General features: G+C 39.7%; 2 protein-coding genes across 2 annotated transcripts in view; one reads left to right on the top strand and one right to left on the bottom strand.

Moving 5' to 3' along the window:
• LOC122552709 (ALK tyrosine kinase receptor-like) overlaps window positions 1-23585 on the bottom strand; it is a 1076775-nt gene that overhangs the window by 112489 nt on the left and 940701 nt on the right. The window contains exons 14-15 of the mRNA XM_087991243.1: window positions 17447-17578; window positions 11742-11886 (exon numbers count right to left, since the gene is read on the bottom strand). Coding sequence (XP_087847369.1) covers window positions 11742-11886; window positions 17447-17578 — 277 coding nt within the window. The remainder of the gene's footprint in view (window positions 1-11741; window positions 11887-17446; window positions 17579-23585) is intronic.
• LOC122552711 (CAP-Gly domain-containing linker protein 4-like) overlaps window positions 1-23585 on the top strand; it is a 433681-nt gene that overhangs the window by 409933 nt on the left and 163 nt on the right. The window lies entirely within an intron of this gene.

Here is a 23585-nt window from a genome sequence, read left to right as displayed (position 1 = left end):
GTCTGTTTTTACTATCTCCCTGGCAGCACATTCCAAGGACTTATCACCCTTGGTGTAAAAATCTTTCCTCTTACATTGCCTTTAAACTTTTCCCTTTTCCCCTAAACCTATGTCTGCTAGTAATTGACATTCCTACTCTGGGAAAAAGACTCTGAGTATCCATTATATCCAAGCCTCTCATAAACATGTATTGTCCTATTTCTCCTTATAGCTAATAACCTCTAAACCAGGCAACATCCTGGTAAACCTTTTCTGTACCCTGTACCCTATCCAAAGCCGTTACGTCTTCTGGCAATTTGGTGATCAGAATATTATATGCAATATTGCAAATGTGATCTATCTAAAGTTCTATACAGCTATTACCTATTCATTTATCTAAGACCCCTGTTCTGGGGTCTTGCTTTGACTAAATAGGCTGCCATGTTTACCACAACACAACTGATCACATTTTAAAAATAATGAATCGATTGCTTTGTGTATCTAAAGCTGGAAAAACATTAGATATCAGATATAATCCCCTGGTCTGTGCTAAATTAGGAGATGTATGGCAGAAGAGGCCTATAATGGACCACCTAGAATACCAAGGGCAGCACAATGGGAACACCATCTGCCTCGAGTCCCCTTTGAAGTCACTTACCAACCTGATTTTGCATAGCATTATTGTTTCTTCTCTGCTGCTATGTCAGAATCCGGGAACTATTTTCTTGACAGTCTCTTAAGAAGGGTCACTGGATTGGAAATATTAACTCTATTTTCTCTCCACAGATGTTATCAAACTTGCTGTGTTTGTCTAGCAGTTTCTGTTTTTGCTTCAGGTTAACAGCATTCTTTTTTCTTTGTCTTATTTACCCCTGACAATGTTGTGAGTGTCAAGATTAGAGTGGTGCTGGAAAAGCACAGCAAGTCAGGCAGCATCCGAGGAGCAAGAAAATTGATGTTTCAGGCAGGACCCCTTCATCAGGAATGTTATAATTATTCAGATTATTATAATGAATACATTAAGAGTGTTATTTTTAATAATTTCTATCAATGATACCACATGAAATGATTGTCTAACCCCTGTCTTGTGACAAAGTGTTGAATGGAGGCCAGACAGTTCCTCATTTGGATAAAAGGAAGAAAAGAGGCAAAATAAGAGGGAAGAAATAAGAGGGCAAAATAAAACTGCTAGAGGGCTCCTGCCCAAAATGTCGATTTTCCTGCTCCTCGGATGCTGCCTGACCACTCTAATCTTGACTCTGATCTCCAGCATCTGCAGTCCTCACTTTTGCCAATGTTGTGAGTGTATCTACACTACGTGAACACCAGCAGTTCAAGAATGTGGCTTGCTGCCACCTTGAAGGGCAATTAAGGATGGGTGGTAAATGCTAACCTGGCCAAAAATGCCCACATCTCTAGGACAAATCAATATTTGATCACTGTCCAGTGAGTTCTATGGCACAATGATCATCAATAGGAATGTTCTGGATGACAGTTGGCTATGGACAGGATTCAGTTGTTTGTCGACTGATCACAGTTTAGACTTGTTCATTGTAACATGCAAGTTGGATGAGGTAACAAAGGACAGACAGTGCCAATTCATCTGGAACCCAAGACAGTAATGTTCACTAATGTGATTCCCCCTCTTATTTTGCCTCTTTTCTTCCTATTATCCAAATGAGGAACTGTCTGGCCTCCATTCAACACTTTGTCACAAGACGGGGGTTAGACAATCATTGCATGTGGTATCATTGATAGGAATTATTAAAAAGAACACTCTTAATGAATTCATTATAATAATTTGAATAACAATAACTGAAACAATAAATTGTTTCGTATTTCACATTTCACTCGGTCTCTTTGACATTTGTTAAAATGAATAGGCAGTGCACAATCAATTTAATGGCTGACTGAGCTTCCTGAATTCATTAATGTTCTGACTACAAGAGATGTACTCTTGTTGATAATCGACCAGGCTTCCTTGTACACATCAGACGAGATAAAGTAGTTTTTTCCTTAACTGTATCATATGAAGCATTTCCACAATCAGTTTCTTTAAGTGCTGCAATTATAATAAAAGATATCTTTGAAAGGACAGCATTTCTGATGTAGTGCAATCAATATAGGTGGTGCGAAATTAAAATGTTAGGCTAAGGCAGTTTAAGATGCAGTTAAAAAATAATTGATATGAATTAGAAAACAATAGACAATAACTTTCAATAGTGTCAGTGTTGCCATGTGTGTGTGTGTGTGTATGTGTGTGTGTGTGTGTGTGAGAGAGAGAGAGAGAGAGAGAGAGAAAGATTTGTCACTGCTGCTAGTAGCAAGCTACTTAGCAATTTGAGGTGATGAATTTTGGCTATAATTCACAAAATGTATAATTCAAAATTAAAAGATTAAAAGTCAAGTTTTAACAATAATTTAGTTGTTAGATGTGTCATGACATCAATGGATTGTGCTTTTCATGAATTTGAAAAGTGAATTGCGATGATTACAGATGCAGACTACTACAGCTGCAGCTTTTCATCTAGTGCATTAATAATATGGTAAAGGCCCCACTTTAATTGATTCAAAGCCTTCGTGAAATTATTTTATTCTATTTGATCCCTTCCTCTGCCTGAAGAATACTCTTGCTAAAATATGGTTTCACAGGTGCTGGCAGTTTTTGGATTAAGCATTCAAAATAGTTATTCTTTGAATGTGAGCCATGACAGTGAAAGAATACATTCCCCTGGGAGTTTTTCAAATTGTGGCCATTTTTCCAAGGATTCTACAGAATCATCTAAAACTGTCTCAGTGTAATGCCATAATTATATCTGGTTGGTCATGTAAGACAAAAAGCAGGAAACTACAGGCCAGTCAGCTTAACATCCGTGATGGAGAAAACTCAAGAATCTATTCATATTCCAGAACTTTCAAAAATTTTCAATCAGGTAGAATCGACATATTTTTATGAAAGACAAATCATGTTTGACTGTTTTCAGAGTTCTTTGACAAAGGAGAAAACAAAGTGGACAAAAGGGGGCCTGTAGATGTTATAGAGTCATACAGGACAGAAAAAGACCCTTTGGTTCAACCAGTCCGTGCCAAACATCACCCCAAAGTAAACTAGCCCCACCTGCCTGCTCCTGGTCCATATCCCTCCAAACCTTTCCTCACTCATGTACTTACCTAAATGTCTTTTAAACCTTATAATTTTGCCTGCATCTACTACTTCCTCAGGAAATCAATCCACACACAAACTACCAACTGTGTAAAGAAATTGCCCCTCGTGTCTCCTCTCACCTTAAAAATATGCCCCCTGGTCTTGTAATCCCCCACCCTAGGGTAAAGACACCTGCCATTCACCTTAACTATGACCCTTATGATTTTATTAATCTCTATAAGGTCATCCTTCAATCTCCTATGCTCCATCCTGTCCAGCCTTTCTTTATAACTCAGACCTTCCAACATCTTGATAAATCTCTTCTGAACCCTCTGTAGTTTAATAATATGGGAATGGTGCTGGGGCCAGTACTATTTGCAGTCTATATCAATGAAAGCACTGAATGTATGATTGCTGAATTTGTTAATGGCACAAAGATAGGAGAATAAATTGGGAAGAGGACATAATAACTCTGAAAAGGGATATATATAGTTTATGACAGTGGACAATAAATGTGGAAAATTGGGAATCTGAAAAGGACCATATTACTTAAATGGGTTGAGATTTGCAGAACTCTGCTATACAGAACGTGATTATGAGATGTTGTTGTTTGGTGTTGGAGGAGCAAAAATATCAAAATAAGGAAGATTTGTGACAATTGCTTAGGGAATTACTGAGATACCTGCAGTCTTTATGGTCTTACTTAAGAAAGGACATAATTGCAAAAAAGATTCACTGGACTGATTCCTGATGAAGGGGTTGTCTTATGAGGAAACATTAGGCCTGCATCTATTGGAGTTTCAAAGAATGAGAGATGATCTTACTGAAACATACAAGATGCTGAGGGGCCTTGACAGGGCTGATACAGAAAGGTTTTTTCCCTTTACGGGAGAGACTAGAATTAGGGAGTCTCCCATTTAGGACACATATAAGAATTGTTTTTTTGGAGAACTTTCTGTCCTAGACAGCAGTAGAAATAGAGGTATTTCTTTTTGTTAGGCTGAGTTAGAAATAGTTTTGACTGACAATGAAGTAAAATGGTATGGGAATACTCAGGAAAATAGAGATCATAATAAGATCACTCATGATCACATCAAATAGTTGATCAGCTTACTTCTGCTTCTAATTTGGATTTTCTGTTCATAAGCCAAGTATCTTCAACCATGAAGACCCAGTTGAGGAGGTTGCTTCTGCTATGGATCTATATCCATTTAGGGTTTCTCCTCTGACCAATATTCAGATTTTTTCTTTATTTGGGGGCATTGACTTTAGTTTTAAGAGCTCAAACTGACCAAACATAAACCAGTATCAAACTATGTTTGCTCCTACATCTGGAATATTTTTAATGGTGCTCGTTCTGGCTCAATAACAGAGTTTTCGGTCTCTTCAGAAAATTACAGGCTGCAAGACTGCTACCACTGTTGGGTTTTTGGCTTTTGGATGAAGCAATTAAACCAAGGCCCAATCTGAATGAAAAGGATTCTCTAATGCTTTTCCCAAGAAATGTAGGCTGCCATTGCCAACATCTATCTGACAAACCCCACGCACATTAAATCATCTGGTGATTTACCTGATTGTGGTTTGTGAGATAGTGCTGAGTGCAAATCGACTGCTGTGTTTCTTTGAGTTACAAGAGTGACCACATGTCAAATAACTCTCACTAGCGGGAAAGCACTTTGAGATGTCCTCAGGTTGTGAGATTCAAATCCTTTTGACAGCCTTACTGTCCAGTGAGGTACAAGCAATATGTTAAGGTAATGGGTCTGGTTGTCCTTAATGGGCATTTCATATCTGTGGCTAGAACCATAAGGTAGTGCATGTGATCAGTACAGCAGTTTTGAGCAATGCCATTGATATTATCAAGAAACAGGAAGGACAGGAAGCAGGAGAAATGTTATTCACCAAATGCACACCAATAAAATGTCATGGATTTTTATGAAGCTGTCGCTATTTTGAAATGTAAAATGTCAAAATTTGGAATGATGCAATTCTTTTTCAAATTTCAGAATTGTTATTAAGCCTGGATGAAATTAAAGAGTTGATCAGTGCTTAGAGAAGGTTAACAGCACAAAGTGAGTGGAGTAATATTTGTTTTCTCTTATTACTGAAACACAAAATTATGTTCTTTCTTCTCACAGAAATCCATAATTGCTCCACTAGGTTTATGCATATAGACAATAAATGTTAACAGTTTGCACTAGACTGGTGTTCAGCCTCGTATGGCTTAAGCTCCAAAAAGCTGTTAATGATATTATTGCACCAATGTCATACAGAATAATTGCAAAGATTTTTCCTTCACCAGCTTACCTACAACAGGGTTACAATGTAATGGAATGCCATTGACAACAGCTCACAGGCATTTTTGGATGGTCTGACGGAATTAGGACCCGGTCAGGCATTTATCTTTATACTGTTAGGGTTCTGGTTCATCTGAGATATATATTCCCCTTGAAATCCTGGTGTGATTGGATGAGAAGCTGCCAGCCAATCAGAGCCAATCCTGTATTAGCAGTGCCACCAAGAGTGCTGGCTGCTCTGGTACTACATGGTAGCCTAAAACAAGGATTGATGATGGAGCAAGAAAAGAAGGTTAGTGGGACTGGTTACCTCGGGCTTCAGAGGGCAGAATCCCTTGAGAAGAGGTGGAAGTTCAATTTGAGTTTGAGTTTAATGAGTTTGATTTATTGTTGTCACATGTACCAAGGTAGAGTGAAAAGGAAGGAGGACCTTACTCCAGGTCAGTTCCTCCTTGCTGCTGATTGCTTGTGTGGCTGCAAAGAGAGCTCCACCTACCAGGTTCCAGGCCTAAGCATCAGAGCTTTTCTGTTCATCATCTCACTGGGCCCCACTGGCTGCTGGTTAAGTATTAGTAGTGGAGGAATGAGGCTTTATTAGTTACCCTTATTGGTTACCCTCAATTGTCCTCCAGGCAGGAAGGCTGTCTGTTCGGCATATTGTTTCAGATTCTGGAGTAACCTTGTGATGATGTCATGGAGTTCCTCCTCACTGGGCATAAAGAGCACAGTGAAGGTAGACTGAAGAAGGAAAGGTTCAAGATGTGATATTATCTACTGCTCTGAAATTTAGAACCCTTAGGGCATTATGTGAAAGCAGATGGCAAGAATATTTTTAAAGATCTTATTATCATAAAGAGGCTTTTCTTCCATTTCTGCAAAACTTTGGTTACTTGGGGGAACAGGAGGAGGGGACAGGACACAATAATTCTGAGGGAGGCCCAGGAAGTGTTGGAATCTCATAAGCACCAGCTCTTGCACTCCCAACCAAGCTGATTATTTGTGCACTTAACTGAAAAGCAGCGTACAAACACGCATAGGTTGTTATGGAGGCCGATATATCACAGCACCTGCTCCGGGATGGCTTGTGTATTAATTTCCAGGGACAATACTCAAGTGAAAAGTAAACATCACCACAGGCTGGATGGTCCAAACAACTGAGTTCATGCTGTAATTACTTTGCAATAAACTTTAGATAAAATAAGGTTAGGCATTTAATGAAAAACAAGATTCATGGTTTGTGGGCATTGCTGGGGTTGATCCCTAATTGTCTTGAGAAGGTGGTGATAAGACACCTTCTGGAATCTGTAGTGTTGAGGAGTTTTTGACCTGGTGTCAGTGAAGGAATGGTGTTATATTTCCAAACTAAGATGACACATGACTTAGAGGGGTCCTTGTGGGTGATGTTGTTCCCATTTGCTGCCATGGTTCCTCTAGTGCAGTTATGGTCATGGGTTAGAACGAAGCTGGCAGAGAAGCCTTGGCTAGTGCTGCAGTGCACCTTCATATACACCACAGGCACTGTGCACTGGGTGGTGGAGGGAATAAACGTTTAACATGGTTGGGGAGGTGCCCATTAAGCAGACTACTTTTGCCTGGATGGTGTGGAACCTCTTGAGTTTTGGAGCGCCACCCATCCTGGCAATTGGCGAACACTTCATCACTCTGCTGACTCGTGTTTTGTCTGCCGCAGAGGTCAGGAGATGAATTACTCAGTGCAAAATTCTTAGTCTCTGACCTGGTCTTGTAGCCACTAGTCTGTGACTTGTCTCTGGGATTGTGGAATTCAATCCCATAGCACCAGTGTTTAATGATTTTATTTTAAATAATAACCTTGATTATTCAGTCACTGTAAATCACTGTCCATGATGCACTTTTTGCATGGAATCATGTCTATTCCAAATCAGCAAAGCCTCAAATCATTGCAAAACAGTGAATTATGAATATTTTGAAAAAATGTATATTGAAAAATAAAGGTGAGTTGATAATTGATTTATTCTCAAGTCGTGGAATTTTGATTTTTTTTTTCAGCTGGCCAGCATTTGGTGCCATTTATATTTTTAATTGTTTTCTTTGAATCAAGTGATTGACAAAACATTTCAATACAAATTCTTTATGATGGTGAAGCGTTCTAATACCAAAGAATAAAAGTAATGCGAGCAGGAGTAGACCATACATCCCCTCAAACTTGCTGTACCATTCAATATGATTATGATTGACCTATCACCTCAACTCCATTTTCCTGCCTACTGCCCCATACTCATTGGTTTGCTGCGAGATCAAAAAAATCCAACTACCTCAGGCTTAAATATACTCAACAATGGGGCATCCACAATCTTCTGACATGGACTACTCTGAAGATTCACAATGCACTAACTGAAGAAACTTCATTTCTTCTCAGCCCTAAACAATTAGTTCATTTATGCTCTTTGTTTTAGAATCTGGGAGGAATAACCTCTCAGTATCTATCTTGGGACGCCCGTCCAGAAACTACATGTTTCAATTATATCAACTCTCATCTTCTAAACTCCAGAGAATATAAATCCAAGTATTTAGCCTTTCATCATTGGTCAACCCTTTCACCTCAGAAGGCAATCGAGCAAACCTTTGCTGTACGATCTCCAAGGCAAGTACATCCTCCTCAGGTATGACCAGAAGATCACAAAATATAGATGCAGAATTAGGCCAGTCAGCTCATCAATTCTGCTCCACCATTTGATATTTTTCTCAGCCCCATTCTCCTACCTTCTTCCTGGAACCCTTGAACCCCTTACCAATCAAGGACCTATCTATCTCTGACTTAAATACACTCAATGACTTGACCTCCACAGCCCTTTGTGGCAATGTGTTCCACAGATTAACCACCTTCTGGTTGAAGAAATTCCTCCTCACCTCAGTTCTAAAGATTTGTTCTTTTTCTCTGAGGCTGTGCCCTCTGATCCTAGTCTCGCCTACTAATGAAACATCTTCTCCATGTCCACTGTATCTAGGCCTCTGTGTATCCTGTAAATTCCAATCAGGTCCCCCCATCCTTCTAAACTTCAACAAGTACAGGCCCAGAGTCTTCAACTACTCCTCATATGGCAAGCCCTTCATCTCCAGGATCATTCTTGTAGATCTCCTCTGGACCTGTCCAATACCAACACACTGTTCCTTGGATATGGAGCCCATAACTGTTCATAATATTCTGAATGCGGTCTGACTAGAGCTTTAATCAACCTCAGCAGTGCATCTCTGCTCTTGTATTCTAGCCCCCTTGAAATGAATGCTATCATTGTATTTGTCTTCCTAATTGCCAACTGAAACTGCATGTTAACCTTAAGCGAATACTGAACTTGGACTCCCAAGTCCCTTTGTGCTTCAAATTTCATAGAATCATAGAATCCCTCCAGTGTAGCAGGAGGCCATTTGACCCATTGAGTCTGTACCAATACTCTGAAGAGCATCCCACCCATTTTATCCCTACCTTAGCTAATTTATCTAGCTTGCATACTCCTGTATTCTACTGGGCAATTTACCACAACCAATCACCTAATCTGCATATCTTGGCACTGTGGGAGGAAACTGGAGCAGTCGGAGGAAACCCGCACAGACATGGGGAGAATATATAAACTTCACACAGACAGACACCCAAAGCTAGAATGAAACCTGGGTCCCTGACCGTTATGCCACTGTGCAACCCTAAGCCTTTCCCCATTTCCGAAACCTTTCCCCATTTTGAAAATAGTCTATGCCCTTATTCTTCTACTTAAAGTGCATAATCTCACATTTTTCCACATTGATTTCCACCTGCCAGTTTATCGTCCATTCTCCTAGCCTGTTCAAGTTCTTCTGCAGCCTACCTACTCCCCCAATATTATGTGTTCCTCCACCTATTTTTGTGTCATTTGCAAACTTAGTGATAATGCCTTTGTCCAGATCATTTATTTATGACCTAATTAGTTGTGATCCCAACGCTGATCCCTGGGGAACTCGACTAGCTGTCAGCCGCCATCCCGATAAAGAGCCCTTTATCCCCATTCTCTGCCTTCTGCCAGTCAGTTAAACCTCTATTCTTATTTATCTGCTTCCTGAACAGCACCTTGTTAAAAGCCTTCTGGAAATCCAAATAGATCACGTCTACTGGCTCTACTTTGTCTAAATTGCTTGTTACCTCCTTAAAGAATCCTAACAGATTTGTCAGGCATGACCTCCCCTTGATGAAGCTGTGCTGACTGAACCCTATTTTACCCTGCACTTTCAAGTACTCCACAATGACTTATAATCAAGATTCTGGTGCTGAATTCATAGATAGTTATGATAATTTTGATGTATCCATCTCTAATCCTGACCCCAAACTGCTTCTACTCTCTGTTCTTTCTACAAATAAAAGGAAAATAATTTTGCACATCAACAATTAAGAGTTCCATTTCTTTTAGAACACATTCTGCTTTTCCATTCTTATCACCAAAGTGAATAAGCTCATACTTTCTACTTAAACTCAGTCTGCCAGCCTGTTCCCTATTTGCATAAACTGTCTATGTGTTTGTAGTCTCTTTGTTTTCTCCTGACAGTTTTAATTTCTTCATAACTTTGTACATTAATCCAAAAAACACAAGATATAAATTAGTAAGTCAGGAATAAGAAAGAAAACCAAGATTAACAAATTTTGCATTGAAAATTCTGAGTTTGTGGAATAAAAGTTATCAGCATAAGCCATCAAAACAAATAGTATAAGTGGATACAAGAGGCTATTGAAAAATGAAGTCACTGAGGGATATGGTGAGGAAGTGAGGCGGTGAACTTGAGCAAAAGAAAAGGTATGTGTGTACTTGCTGGCCCTAATGTCCCTACTTTCCAAGATTCAATTAGAATCTCAACAATTCCACAACCTTTTCTGGTGCTGCTTTGTGACCATATGATCTTATCTTTATTCACTCATCCTTCCAGCAACTAATCACTCAGCATCTGCCTTACACTGTGGCCGGTTGCAATGAGGAACTCTCCATTGTGGGAAAGCAGTGCTGAAATGTCAGCAGATTCTCCAATTTACATCCAGGTCACTGAGTTCAGAGTTCATTGTCCTAATTTGTCATGTCAATGGTACACTGCAGTCGTTCACTGAATGAAAGACAGAACTGAGTTTATACTGAGGCCATTGACTTAGAGCTGATTAGTTACACAGATTACACATTACTCTAAGTCATCTTAAGTAACATCTACAAATTGTATTTGAGGCAATAAAACACAAATATTATGCTGCGGTTGTTTTAGTTAAATTGCCTGTGATTTCAAGTGTTAATGGCATATCAAAGATAATATCTGAAGAGTGTTTTGTAGAGAGACTGTTTGTGACATTTTAAATTGGATGTGAATTGGTGAAATGGGATATAACGCCAATGTGTCAGCAATCTGCTTGAAGTAATTATAAGGAGATCAATAAGGCTAAGGGCTGAAGGATTTAAGGCTTCATAAATTAAGGAATTTTATAGTGTGATTGCTTTGCAAGGTCACATTATTTTCACAATATAAGAACATTTCAGCAAGTCTTCTGATAACAAGTGAAACACTTCTTCAACTGAGCCTGAGGTCCAGGAAAACAAACATTTTTGGGGCTTGCATGAAAGGAAGCAAAAAAAAAGGAAAACAGACATTTATCCCTTCAAATTTTAATTCTTGCTGGAAAGTGAATCTATGGGAACACTGAGTGGGGACAGGATTGAGCACAAAGATGTTGCCTTCCATTGTTTGTTCATGAAAAACGACCACTTGAATTACATTGTGACTTGTTGTCAATGTCTGTGAAATATAAAGCAAAGACAAATCTAAAGAAAATGAAAATCCAAACTCTAGTCTTTGTGTCTGATTTCATCCGGAAGCCAAGACCTTAGTGGAATGTTGAAAATACTCAAGTACTTGGATTAACTGTAAAGAGAAAAATGGAATTCACTTTTATATTGGTGATTAAATTATAATTTTACTCTTGATTAGATGACATGCTGAGGCCAATGTGCGAGAAAGTCAAAAGGTAAATGAGGATATACCCATCTCTGTTCAATGCTTGTCTTTTTTGAAAAAATGAAAATAATTATACACTTGATTTCTTTGGTTTTTTTTTAAAAGAGATGGCTCCCCTATCGCTTCAGATTGTAGCACTCGAGTCATTAATATAAATTCCCTTCTGAAATATACACCATAGGACAATGGTAACAAAATTTGCATTTGATACAAAAATAGAAGGCACAGTGAATTCTTTAGAATGCCAATTTGCAGTTGATACAAAGCTAGAAGGCACAGTGAATTCTTTAGAATGCCAAAAGAAGCTATTTAAGGATATAACTCACCTGCAGCACCTGACCTCCCATTCAAACCAGGAACAGTGGACTCGGTTTCGAGCATCTCTTCTGGGAAACTGGAATCTTTACTTAAATAGGCTTTGCCACCTCCACCTGCTGCTATCAGCAGTGGTACTGGTTCTCCATTATCCATCTGGACCATGTTAGGGATGCAAGCACAATGCAAACACAGTTAAATGAAGCAATTTACAAATCAGAAGACCATTCAGCTCATCATGTATGTGCCAGCCTAAAGTGAATTTTACAGCCTAACTCTATTTTTCAGTTCTTGGCTTGTAGCTCTGTAGATTATGGAACATATCCATGAATCTTGCTAAATGCAGTGAGGGTTTCTGCCTCTGCCAATCTTTCCTACAGTTGTCCCAAACTTGTGCCACCCTCTGGATGAAAGTAACTGTCCTCAAAACTCGTATAACCCTTCAATCAACTTTATCAAAACCATAATTTGAATAATTTATAATTTTGGACAAAATCCTTAGCTCCATTCTAGTAAATCTTCCGTGCACTCTCTCTAAGGTTTTGCCTTCTTCCTAAAATGTTGGTCCCACAATGAAAAACAATACTCCAACTAAGTGCTATCTGGTTCATTTTAGGATCTTGGCATATCTTACTTTTATGTTCTGTGTCGCTTATATTCATGGCCAGAGCAGAGGCAAAAATGGGGTCAGGAAATCTGAAATATTTCAGAATTTGAGAACAAAAAGATCTCCTCTCCCTTCCCAAGTTTGCAACATATTTTCACACAGCCTTTTCATGGTCAGGAAAACATTGAGTTGTGACTCTGCACAGAAGTCCACTGATATTGGGGAAACCATTGTGAAACCTATAGGAAACTTGAATTTCCACCATCTCCAGCACCGCCAGCCCACTTCCACCTCCATACAGTTCTCAAACTATGTCAAGGTTTGCAAATCCCAACCCCAGCCCCCTACGTCCTTCTGAATCAATAATATGGAGGAAATGGGCATTGGAAATAGTCTCATGTTTCACAGCTGGAAAAGGGCTGACTCACTCTGAAGATGATGGCTGTAGTAGGGTAGGAATGTTCAGACTCCGCGTCCATATGCTCCCGCTCACCTGGCCAGCTGCATTCTTCTTTGATGTTTATTTATATTGTTTTGTTTCTTCATTTCTCTTCTGTATCGAAGTTCACCTTCTCTTCTTTTCTGTGGCTGTGTGGAGGAAGGTGGTTGTGAGGGCCTGCTGCGGCAGTGTGGTGGATCAAGATATCTGCTCTTTGTGGCCATAGTAGTTATGGCTTTACGTAAGGCTCCATCGTCGGTGGGCCTGGTCCATTCCTCCTGGAGGTAGAGAGGCGGTGTCAGTGATGGCTACAGCTGTGGTGGCGTGGGAGTTTCGGTTCATTCCTTGTTGCTATGGCGGCAATGTGGCTGTCTTGGGCGATGACTTGATGGGTCCGGTCTGTCCTTCGTCGCTATGGCGGTGATGCAGTGGCTTCGATATCGATTTCGGCGGTGGTAGTGTGGTGGGTCCATTCCAGGAATCCTTGCACTGGCAGCCTCAGGGTGGTACTGTCCCATAGCAGCTCCATAAACCCAGACTGCCATAAGAGGGAACAAAAAGATGAACTTTGTCCTAACTTTGTCTCAATTATTTCTTCTTACAATTCCTGTAATTAAAATGGTGCTGAATTGTGAAGACCTAGGCACATCTCATGTGTTTTCATAAATACAAGTGACAATGAATTGCCATTCTGTTCTATTCTGTTCACATTTTCCTGGAGTCATGTCTCTATTAATTAAGCAACTATTCCATAATTCTTTAAAGACTTCATAAGTTTTGTGCTACCTGCAAGGATCTGTGTACAGTTCAGGTCTCTGTTCTTATGTTCCTTTTAAAGTTGTCCCATTCAGCTCACACTCAATGAAGGTTCAAGATGGTGGCGGCGGCAGAGTAGGCAGTGTCCTGGCTCTTGAGCCTGGATCTTGTCCATTTTGTCTGCTTTTTTTTCTTTCCTCCTTTCTTTTCCTCTTCTGTCCTTTTTCTCTTTTTTTCTCTTTTTTTTTAACTTACTGTCTGGAGAGAGCACAGTCATGGAGGCTGCAGTATTGATAGAGTCTGGCAGCGGCTGGGGCCCAGCATAAGCCTGGTTGGTGGTCGGTGGTGAAGTCACAGTTGGTGGTGTAGTGGCTGGTGCACCTGGGCAGAACTTAGCCCACTGTGGGTGAAAGCATGCCTAGTGCAGGAAGAGAGCATGCCCTTATGTGGGAAGGGCAGTGTGGAGCATCTGCAGGCCCCATGGCTTAGGAAAAGACTATAATGTTTAACTTTTAACTTTATTTCTGTATTTTTCTACTTTATACTAAGAACTGTAGTGATAAACGTTTTAGCTTATTTCTTTTCTTTTCTATTTTTGTTCCCAAGATTTTGTATCGGGTCCCTTTGTACCAAAGATGGCCCTGTGAATGGTAACATTGTATACCTTTCACTGTACTCCAGTACTTGAGCACATGTGGCAATAAAACCTAAATCTAAATCTACTGCCTTCCCTCATTCTCTTATCAAAATATATCACCATTAGTCCTGGCAACTCACATATTCCTTCTTATTTTCCATTCTATGTCTGCCTAAAATCTGTTACCACACCCCTCATGATTTGGCAACATTTCAAACTTCTGTGACATGTACCAATTTTTGAAATTATGCCTTGCTTAACTGAGTATTGATCATTAATGTACATCAATAAAAGGAGTGGCCCTAATCCCACTGCTGAGAAATGTTAGTGTACAGCTCCATTCAGTCTGAACAATAACTGTTCGCTAGTTGCTCTGCTTTCAGTCCATCATCAATGTTGTACCCGTCCTTCTACTGGCTCTTTAATTAATTTTAGAGATACTTGGGGTGAGTTTGGGTCTGGATATTGTCTGTGTAACAGGTAGGTTTTCCTGTGTGTCTGACATTTATGTTAATTTGCAAGTATTTCTGCTACCATGGCAATTTATTTTAAGCAGAATTTTGAAACTTGGCTCTAGAGTGAATGGATTTGTACACTAAAAGACTTGCATTCACTTTAGATTGTTTTGAGTAAGTAGGATAAATAATTGGGGCTCAAAGGATTTGGAATCTTTTTTTAAGGTTAAGGGAACTATCAATAATGAAAGATTTTTAGTTTCATTTTTTACATTTGGGTTGTGTATTAGTCCTGTGAAGATCTTGGAACAGGATAGTTGTTCAGAGTAGTTCTTTTAAAAAGAATGGGGGGGTAGGGCCTTGGAGTGACGAGTTAGTGTTGGTTCAGATCAGACAAAGACCTAGAAATAATTGGTTACGTTCAATGAAGGTCAAGTCATAGAGATGTACAACATGGAAACAGACCCTTCGGTCCAACTTGTCCATGCTGACCAGATATTCCAACCCAATCTAGAAGAAGCTGTTGCAGTTCCAGTTTAACAAATAAATTCCAAAGTGCCTTAAACCTACCAACATGTTAGATACAGGGATATCATTGCAAATATTTTATGAGTGCCATTTTTGGGAACTTTAGCTGGAAGGGGGCTTGGGCTGCTATTTTATTTCTTTGGGAGTATTTTGGGATTAATAAGATTATACTTCTGTGTGCTTAAAACCTTTGAGTTTGTAAAATAAGTAGATAATTTGGATTCTATTCTGTTGTCTTTTTTGTCTAAACATCTGTTTTATTGTTAAAACAAAATCTTCAGCATTCTGTGTATGTTTCAGCAAGAGAGACTTTATTAAAATCAAAGTAAATAAAATCATGAACCATAACATTGGGTTCCCATCTGGGATCTAACTTATCCTGGTATAACATTAGTTGGGATCGCTATTATACATTACTAACTTGGATGACAGAAGGGAATGTACTATTGCCAAGTTTGAGGATGATAAAACATAAGTAGGAAGGCAACTGGCAACAAAGAAACTTCGGAGGGATATAGGCAGGTTAAGTGAGTAGTCAAAAACTTCGCAGATGAAATATATCGCAGAAGAATGCAAGATTATGCACCTCAGCAGGAAGTGTAGAAGAGGTGAATATTATTTAAATAGAGAAAGCCTGCAGAAAGCTGCAGCATGGAGAGATTTGGGGTCCTCATGCATAAATCACAAAAAGCATGTTCAGTGTGTAATAAGAAAGACAAACAGGACGGTGCCTTTATTTCAAAGTGAATGGAATATAAACATGAAGAATTCTCGCTAAATCTGTACAAGTCAGACCAAAGCTAGAATACTACAGACAATTTTGGACCCTTATCTAAGGAAAGATCGACTAGCTTTGAAGGCAATTCAGAGAAGTTCACTGATTCTGGGTGTGGATGGTTTTTGCTTATTGAAGAGGTTGTTTGTGTATGGAAAGATCTTTCTGAGGAGGTGGTATATGTGGGTAAAATCAGAATGTTTAAAAGTCATCGGGATAAGTACATGAATAGGAAAGGTTTGGAGGGATCTGGGCCAGGAACAGGCAGGTGGGACTAGTTTAATATGGGATTATGTTTGGCATGGACTGTTTGAACAGAAGGGTCTCGTTCCATGCTCTATGACTCTAAGTGGTTCAGTAGGTTGGCCTTGTACTCACTGGAGTTTTAGAAGAATGAGAGGAGACCTTATTGAAACAAAAAATGATTCTTAGCGAGCTTGAGACAATCATTGCTTTTGGGAGAGTGCTGGACCAGATGGCACAATTTCAGAGTAAGGGGTCAGCCATTAAAATCTATTAGAGATGAGTAGGAGTTCCTTCTCTCAGAGGCTGGTGGATCTGTTGTGTTCTTTATAGTAGATGGCTGTGAAGACTGAGTGTTAAAACATCCCAGGTGAGATAGACAGATTTTTCTTTAGTAAGCGGATCAAATGCTTTGAGGAAAAGGCAGGAAATGGAACTGAGGATCATCGGATTAGCCATGAGTTGCTGAGAAGACTCAATTGGCCAATTTGTGCTCCTATGTCTTATGATGTATGGTCTTATCCAGTTCAAGCATGGAAGGATCTAATTATTACTGTCCTTGTGTCATTATATTGTATAACTTGATAATGGTGGTAGAAGGTGTTTCTGGAGTGTAGGGGAAGTAGGAGTGATCACTTACACTAAGCCCATGAAAATATCAACTGAAGATCTGAAAACTGTAATAGCTTCATTTAAATCAATTGTAATAACACTTCTTATCAGGAAGAACACTTTAGGCTTATCTAACGAGTCTCAGCAGTAAACTCAGCAGTAATGTGCCACAGTTCTGACAATATGGATCTGTGCCAGGCATTCTAATTCTCTAGCATTTGCTCCACTCTTACACGCTAGCTTCTGTGATTCTCCTGTTTCCTGATTAAGACAACTGGAGTTACATAACTTAGCCCAAATGCTGAGTCAAACATGTTCCCTGTCTGAGACGAGTGGAAACATTTGTCATTATTCTCTAATATTTGCAGAACCTGGCATGAAATATAATGCAGCATTAAAAATAATGTATCATTTAAGGCTGTTCAATAATTGGGATTTTGAACTTGGATATGTAGAGGAAGTGCAGTAACATACATTACCGATGCTGGAAAACAGGTTTGGGCTGGGTTGCTACTCTCACTGGCACTGACTTAATGGGCTGAATAGTCTCTTTCCAAGCTATACATACCTGTAATTTTTGATCATTTTGATAAATGTGTAAAGTTAATTGTTAAAATGATGGATGCCTTTTTAAAAAAAAAATCAAGCCATTATAAATACACACCTTAAAGATAAATGTGGCTCCTCCACCTCCTCCTCCACCTCCTGCCCACTCAGTGACATTGCCGTTTGCTTTTAACTCCTCCTCAATCACATTATTCTCTCCCAAGCAAACACTCTGGATGGTGGGATTTACCTTCAAAATAAAACAATGAAGGATGCAATACAAATTATACACTGTACCTACTTCATCTAGGTCATGCAAATAAACCTAACAAGAAAACATAGTTTCTCAGAATAGAACAAAATTAAAAAGCCAATTTTATAAACCAGTTTGTTGACCATGGTATGACCAATAAAGCAAATTAACAGGCATCCACCAACATACATCTTGGCCTCAGTCATAGGCATCTTTATAAAATTGTACTCAGGGGCATACTAGCCTTTGGTTCACATGAAAATCTGAAACTGGAAGCTCATTGCACCAATATCAGTTCAGGTTCACCTCAATATCTCAAAGTGAATTTTAGCTTGGATTTAATTACTGTTAAAGATGGATTTATTTTCACATATGAAAGGAGGAGGTTGAGAGGTGACCTTGTTGAGGTTTATAAAATCATGACGGGTATAGATAGGGTTAATCATAGGTGTCATTCTAATTCACATGTGAAAATAAATGCATCTTTACCAGTAATTCAGTCCAAGCTAGACACACATGAACCAACAGATTCAAGAACAGCTTCTTCCCTACTTTTATTAGACTTCTGAATAGACCTTTCAAACTTCAAATGTAATATTGACAGTGCTGTTTGTGCACCTTCTCTGCAGCTGTAACATTGTATTCCTCAGTGTTCTATTACCCTTATGCATTAAGTATGATCTGCCTGTACTGCACGCAAAACAAAACTTTTCACTGTATATAGGTATATGTGACAATAATAAATCAAATCAACTCAAAAAAGTTGGAATATTTTGTGATAAATAAACAGCATAAATTGTTCACATTTCTGCTCAAAAAAGGATGGGAGGGTGAGCAGTGTAAATAGCTACCTTAGTGAGGAGAATGCAAAGGATCCAAAACATTAGAGTTCATTACTTTGTCATGGGTTGTCTATGTTATTGTTTTTTTAAAAAAATAATTTATATTTAAAATTTTCTGGAAAAATTGAGAAGAATTTGGACTATTTGGGCATGTAATAATGTTTTACCATGTGATTTCTGAGAAACTGCCATCAACAGTTTAATGTGTTCCGTAAGACTATTTTTTATGGACTAGGCCAGGCCCCTTTCAGCAGACAGGCCAGACTGTAACTTTGCTATTTGTTTAGCTTGGTGTATAGTGGATATTCCCAGTGCAAATTCACTGGATTGACTGCCAAGTTTTAACAAACAAAATTTATTTCCAAAATATGAAACACAAAGAATAGAAAATAGAATACCTGATAACCTATCCTATCCAAACCCGACTTAATGATGCTGTTCCAAAAACACACACATTCTTTAGCACCAACAGCAAAAGATGGCACAGGCAACTCACAGTTCGAAATCAGAAGGGCAGAAGGAGAGAGAGTACCCGACCTTTATTCACACACACAACTGCTGAACTAAGGCACGTTGGCTCAGTAGTTAGCACTGCTGCCTCACAGTGCCAGAGACCCGGGTTCGATTCTAGCCTCCGGTGACTGTTTGGAGTTTGCACATTCTCCCCATGTCTGCGTGGGTTTCCTCCCACAGTCCAAAGATGTACAGGTTAGGTGAATTGGCCATGCTAAATTGCCCATAGTGTTCTGGGATGTGTAGGTTAGGTGCCTTAGTCAGAGGTAGATATAGGATAATGGGGAATGGGTCTGGGTGGGTTACTTTAAGGAGGGGCTTGCTGCGCTGAAGGACCTGTTTCCAGGGATTTTATCAACCAAAAAACCTCAGCTGCCAGGACTGGCCATTCCCCTTTCATTATACAAGTTCTTTTTAAAACATGAAGGCCTTTGGCCTGAGGTATCATCTGTTTCAGAATAAACAAAAAGGGCTTCAATAAACCATTCATCTCTGCACCGACTCAGCTGTTTTGGAGCCGGGACTGTTTTACGATCCTTCTGAAAAAATCAAGGACACAGTAACTTTGAGACAAAAGAACAACTATGAGAAAAGGACCAGCTTTGTGACACTGGAAATCAAGTGACTTGAGAAATGGCTAAGCAAAGATTTTAAGGAGATAAGAGATGGGATTTATTAATTATTAAAAAACACAGTTTTGAGATGCATAGCTGCCCCTATGCTAATGATCGACTAGGCACCCTTTCTGGACTTAAAGTTTTGTTCTGCAGACCCAGCTATCAGAGGATGACATCCTTGAAGCTGTGAATCCTCTCCTGAAATCCTGTTTCTTGGTAAATGTTCCTGTTAGATTTTCAAATCAGCAATACTTCTGTCTACGTGGCAAAGCCCTGTGTCAAATTCTTAGAAAGTTGAACCCAAGTTGGGTAGAATCAAAAATGAACATCTATCATTAATTATCAACAGATTCAGCTTTATCGACTGAAAATTCTGCGAATGTGACAAATCATTGCATTTTATCCTTTGTCCCTGGACCCTTGCCCCAGTGGGATTGTTTCTTATTTGCCCTTTGCCATTTATGAAAAAAAATCTCTGCAGAGACTTCATGTTGTGTGAGGGTGTCTGTATGTGGGATTAAGGAAATGTACTTTAAATTTTAGATCATAGCTTGGATGTTGATCAGTGTTTGACGCCTGTTTTAAGAGTAAGTCTTGTTCATAATAAATAGATTACTTTGAGTTCATTAAAGAAATCTGGCAGTCATTTCTTTTATATTTTATCGTGGTGCTAAGGAGGAGCAATTGGCCGTTTTGGTAATTGAATTAACATATTTACACCAATGATGCAACGAGTAGTGGGGTTTGATTATCAACACATTCCTACCTTTACCATGCTGAAAATGTGAATTGCGTTGTTAAAATGCAGAAGTAAAGGCATTAAATAATTAAATAATTACTTAGAATACTTAGAAAAAGAGATGCTGAACTGTTGGGTTGGTAGGAAGACAGCAGATGTTGCATGTTGTCAATAAATCCATTATCAAAAAAATTGGTAACTGATTTCATGCTTAACCGACCTGGGCCAGTTTCTAACTCAATAAATAAAAAAAAACCCCAAAAATAATGGTGTTATATTGATTGCAAAAAATGGGAATTTTTAAAACAAAATGGATGGAGAAATCAGTGAGAAATGGAAAAAGCAGTGGAGTAGTGTTGTCTATATCAAATAGACAATTAGAGTATCATGCAGGCTGTTGTGCATACTGGTCGTGTCCCTGTGCCTGTGTCAGGACATCTGGGTTTAAGTCATTCAAATGAACCAAAATAACACAATTATGATGAATGCAAAGGAAGGAAAAAGCATTGGTCTGCTCAGCTTCTAAACTCAGCTGTGTGACTAGAAAGATATTTTCTAATCAACCTCTTCAGAGACACTAGACAATAGATGATAGACAATAGGTGCAGGAGTAGGCCATTCTGCCCTTCAAGCCTGCACCACCATTCAATATGATCATGGCTGATCATCCTTAATTAGTATCCTGTTCCTGCCTTATCTCCATAACCCTTGATTCCACTATCCTTGAGAGCTCTATCCAATTCTTTCTTAAATGAATCCAGAGACTGGGCCTCCACTGCCCTCTGGGGCAGAGCATTCCACACAGCCACCACTCTCTGGGTGAAGAAGTTTCTCCTCATCTCTGTCCTAAATGGTCTACCCCGTATTTTTAAGCTGTGTCCTCTGGTTCGGCACTCACCCATCAGCGGAAACATGTTTCCTGCCTCCAGAGTGTCCAATCCTTTAATAATCTTATATGTCTCAATCAGATCCCCTCTCAGTCTTCTAAACTCAAGGGTATACAAGCCCAGTCGCTCCAGTCTTTCAGCGTAAGGTAGTCCCGCCATTCCAGGAATTGACCTCGTGAACCTACGTTGCACTCCCTCAATAGCCAGAATGTCTTTCCTCAAATTTGGAGACCAGAACTGCACACAGTACTCCAGGTGTGGTCTCACCAGGGCCCTGTACAGCTGCAGAAGAACCTCTTTGCTCTATACTCAATCCCTCTTGTTATGAAGGCCAGCATGCCATTAGCCTTCTTCACTACCTGCTGTACCTGCATGCTTACCTTCATTGACTAGTGTACAAGAACACCCCGATCCCTTTGTACTGCCCCTTTACCTAAATTGATTCCATTTAGGTAGTAATCTGCCTTCCTGTTCTTGCCACCAAAGTGGATAACCATACATTTATCCACATCCACTAGTATACTCAACAACCTGCATTTTCTATTTTGTTTTATTTAACATGTTTTTCTCATCAACCTGTTCAGAGATGTTATAACATACCTTTGGAGTAGGTGGGACTTCAACCCAGGCTTCCTGACACAGAGGTAGGGACACTGCCAGTATATACAACAGCCTGTATGATATTTTCTAATGGAAGCTGACAATGGGGAAAAAAAACCTGTTGCTTTTCTCTAGAGAAATAAGATTTACCCTCAACCAATATTGTTCACCATGAGAAAAGTAGACACCGTGCCAGGCTGAAATTGAAAGTGAGCATCAAGCTTGCAAAGAATAAAGGAGAGTACGTAGATGAGCAAGTATAGATTGATTGATGTGGATTGGGTTTTAAAAGATTGTATGATCATAGGAAGGAGGAAATGTGAGGGAGGTATTTAAGGAGCCCCATGATTTAGAAGTGTTAACAAGGATATTAATGTTTGGAAGAGGAAGCTCATACAAGATTTCAAAATAACTGACTATCCATTGCAAGAGCAGATAGTAACTGCCCTTGCCCATACTTCTAGGAGCAGCACTAGTGTTGGAATAATTGGTCTACTACATTGTTCAGCAATTGCACATACCTTGACAAAATGAAGGAATTATATTGTGAGAAAGAAAGACTTAAGCAGAGGTCTTAAATTAACAAAGAAAGAACATAAATACAAATGTATTAATCCCAGAAGTGTAAAATGAAAAGGAGCTGACATCACTGACTTGCTGAAGTACCAGGGGACACATATTAACTCAAATCTAAAATAGAGTGCAAAACTGAATATGGGGGTCATAAAAATGCAGCAATATCTCTGTTCCAAACGTCAGCCTAGGGAGTTTGGTGCAGACAGGGGAATCATTGAAATGTTTTATTCATTGGCATTTAAAAACTGTCATTACCTAAAGCATCAGTGAGCTGCAGGGGGGTCAGATCAACAAAGATAAAAACAGATAAATTAAGAGTGCTGAGCTCAGCAGATCCTCCTGGTGATATTCCATGGTGTTTCATATCAGAAAATACTGGGATAAAGAAACATAGGTTGAAATGAGCAATGGGATTTCTTCAATCTTTGGTTTCAGAGTTCTTATTACTCAGATAAATTTCCTTTCACAGCACCTTCCAAATCTGTGATGCCTTCAGCATGATGGACAAAGGCAGGCATATACAGTAAGCCACTCCCAGTTCTCCCCCAAGCCATACAATTTCCTGACTTGAAACTATATCACTACTGCGATATGGTCACTGGGTTAAAATCCTTTCTAACCCAGTGTGGAAACAGGCCCTTTGGCCCAACAAGTCAACACCGACCCTCCGAAGAGCAACCCACCCAGGCCCATTCCCCTACATTAACCCCTTCACCTTACACTACGGGCAATTTAGCATGGCCAGTTCACCTAACCTGTACATTTTTGGACTGTGGGAGGAAACCGGAGCACCCGGAGGAAACCCACGCAGACACAGGGAGAATGTGCAAACTCCACACAGACAGTTGCCTGAGGCGGGAATTAAACCCGGGTCTCTGGCGCTGTGAGGCAGTAGTCCTAACCACTGTACCACCATGCAGCCCAATAGGCTGATGCTCTACCAACTGAGCTATCCATGCAGTTTGACTAGTAATTTGACTAATCCATCTGGAATGCAATGCCTTACATTTACCATTAAAATAAGAAAGCATAAGGGGCTAGGCTATCTTCTTAAAATATTTTGAGGGGGTTTGGTCTGGTCCTTCACACTGGTAGTGGTAGACCCAGAGCCTGGACTCTGGGCACTGACGGTGCCAAGATGAGGACTCCTGGTGATGTTAGGCCCGGAGCCTGGACTCTTGGTGGTGGCAGTACCTGGAGCAGGGACTCATGACCATGATAGGTCCAAAG

This window comes from Chiloscyllium plagiosum, unplaced genomic scaffold, assembly GCF_037043375.1.
Source record: "Chiloscyllium plagiosum isolate Xiang-an unplaced genomic scaffold, Cpla_swu_hap1 HiC_scaffold_10, whole genome shotgun sequence".
Lineage (NCBI taxonomy): Eukaryota > Metazoa > Chordata > Chondrichthyes > Orectolobiformes > Hemiscylliidae > Chiloscyllium > Chiloscyllium plagiosum.
This window is presented reverse-complemented; position numbering and strand designations above follow the sequence as displayed.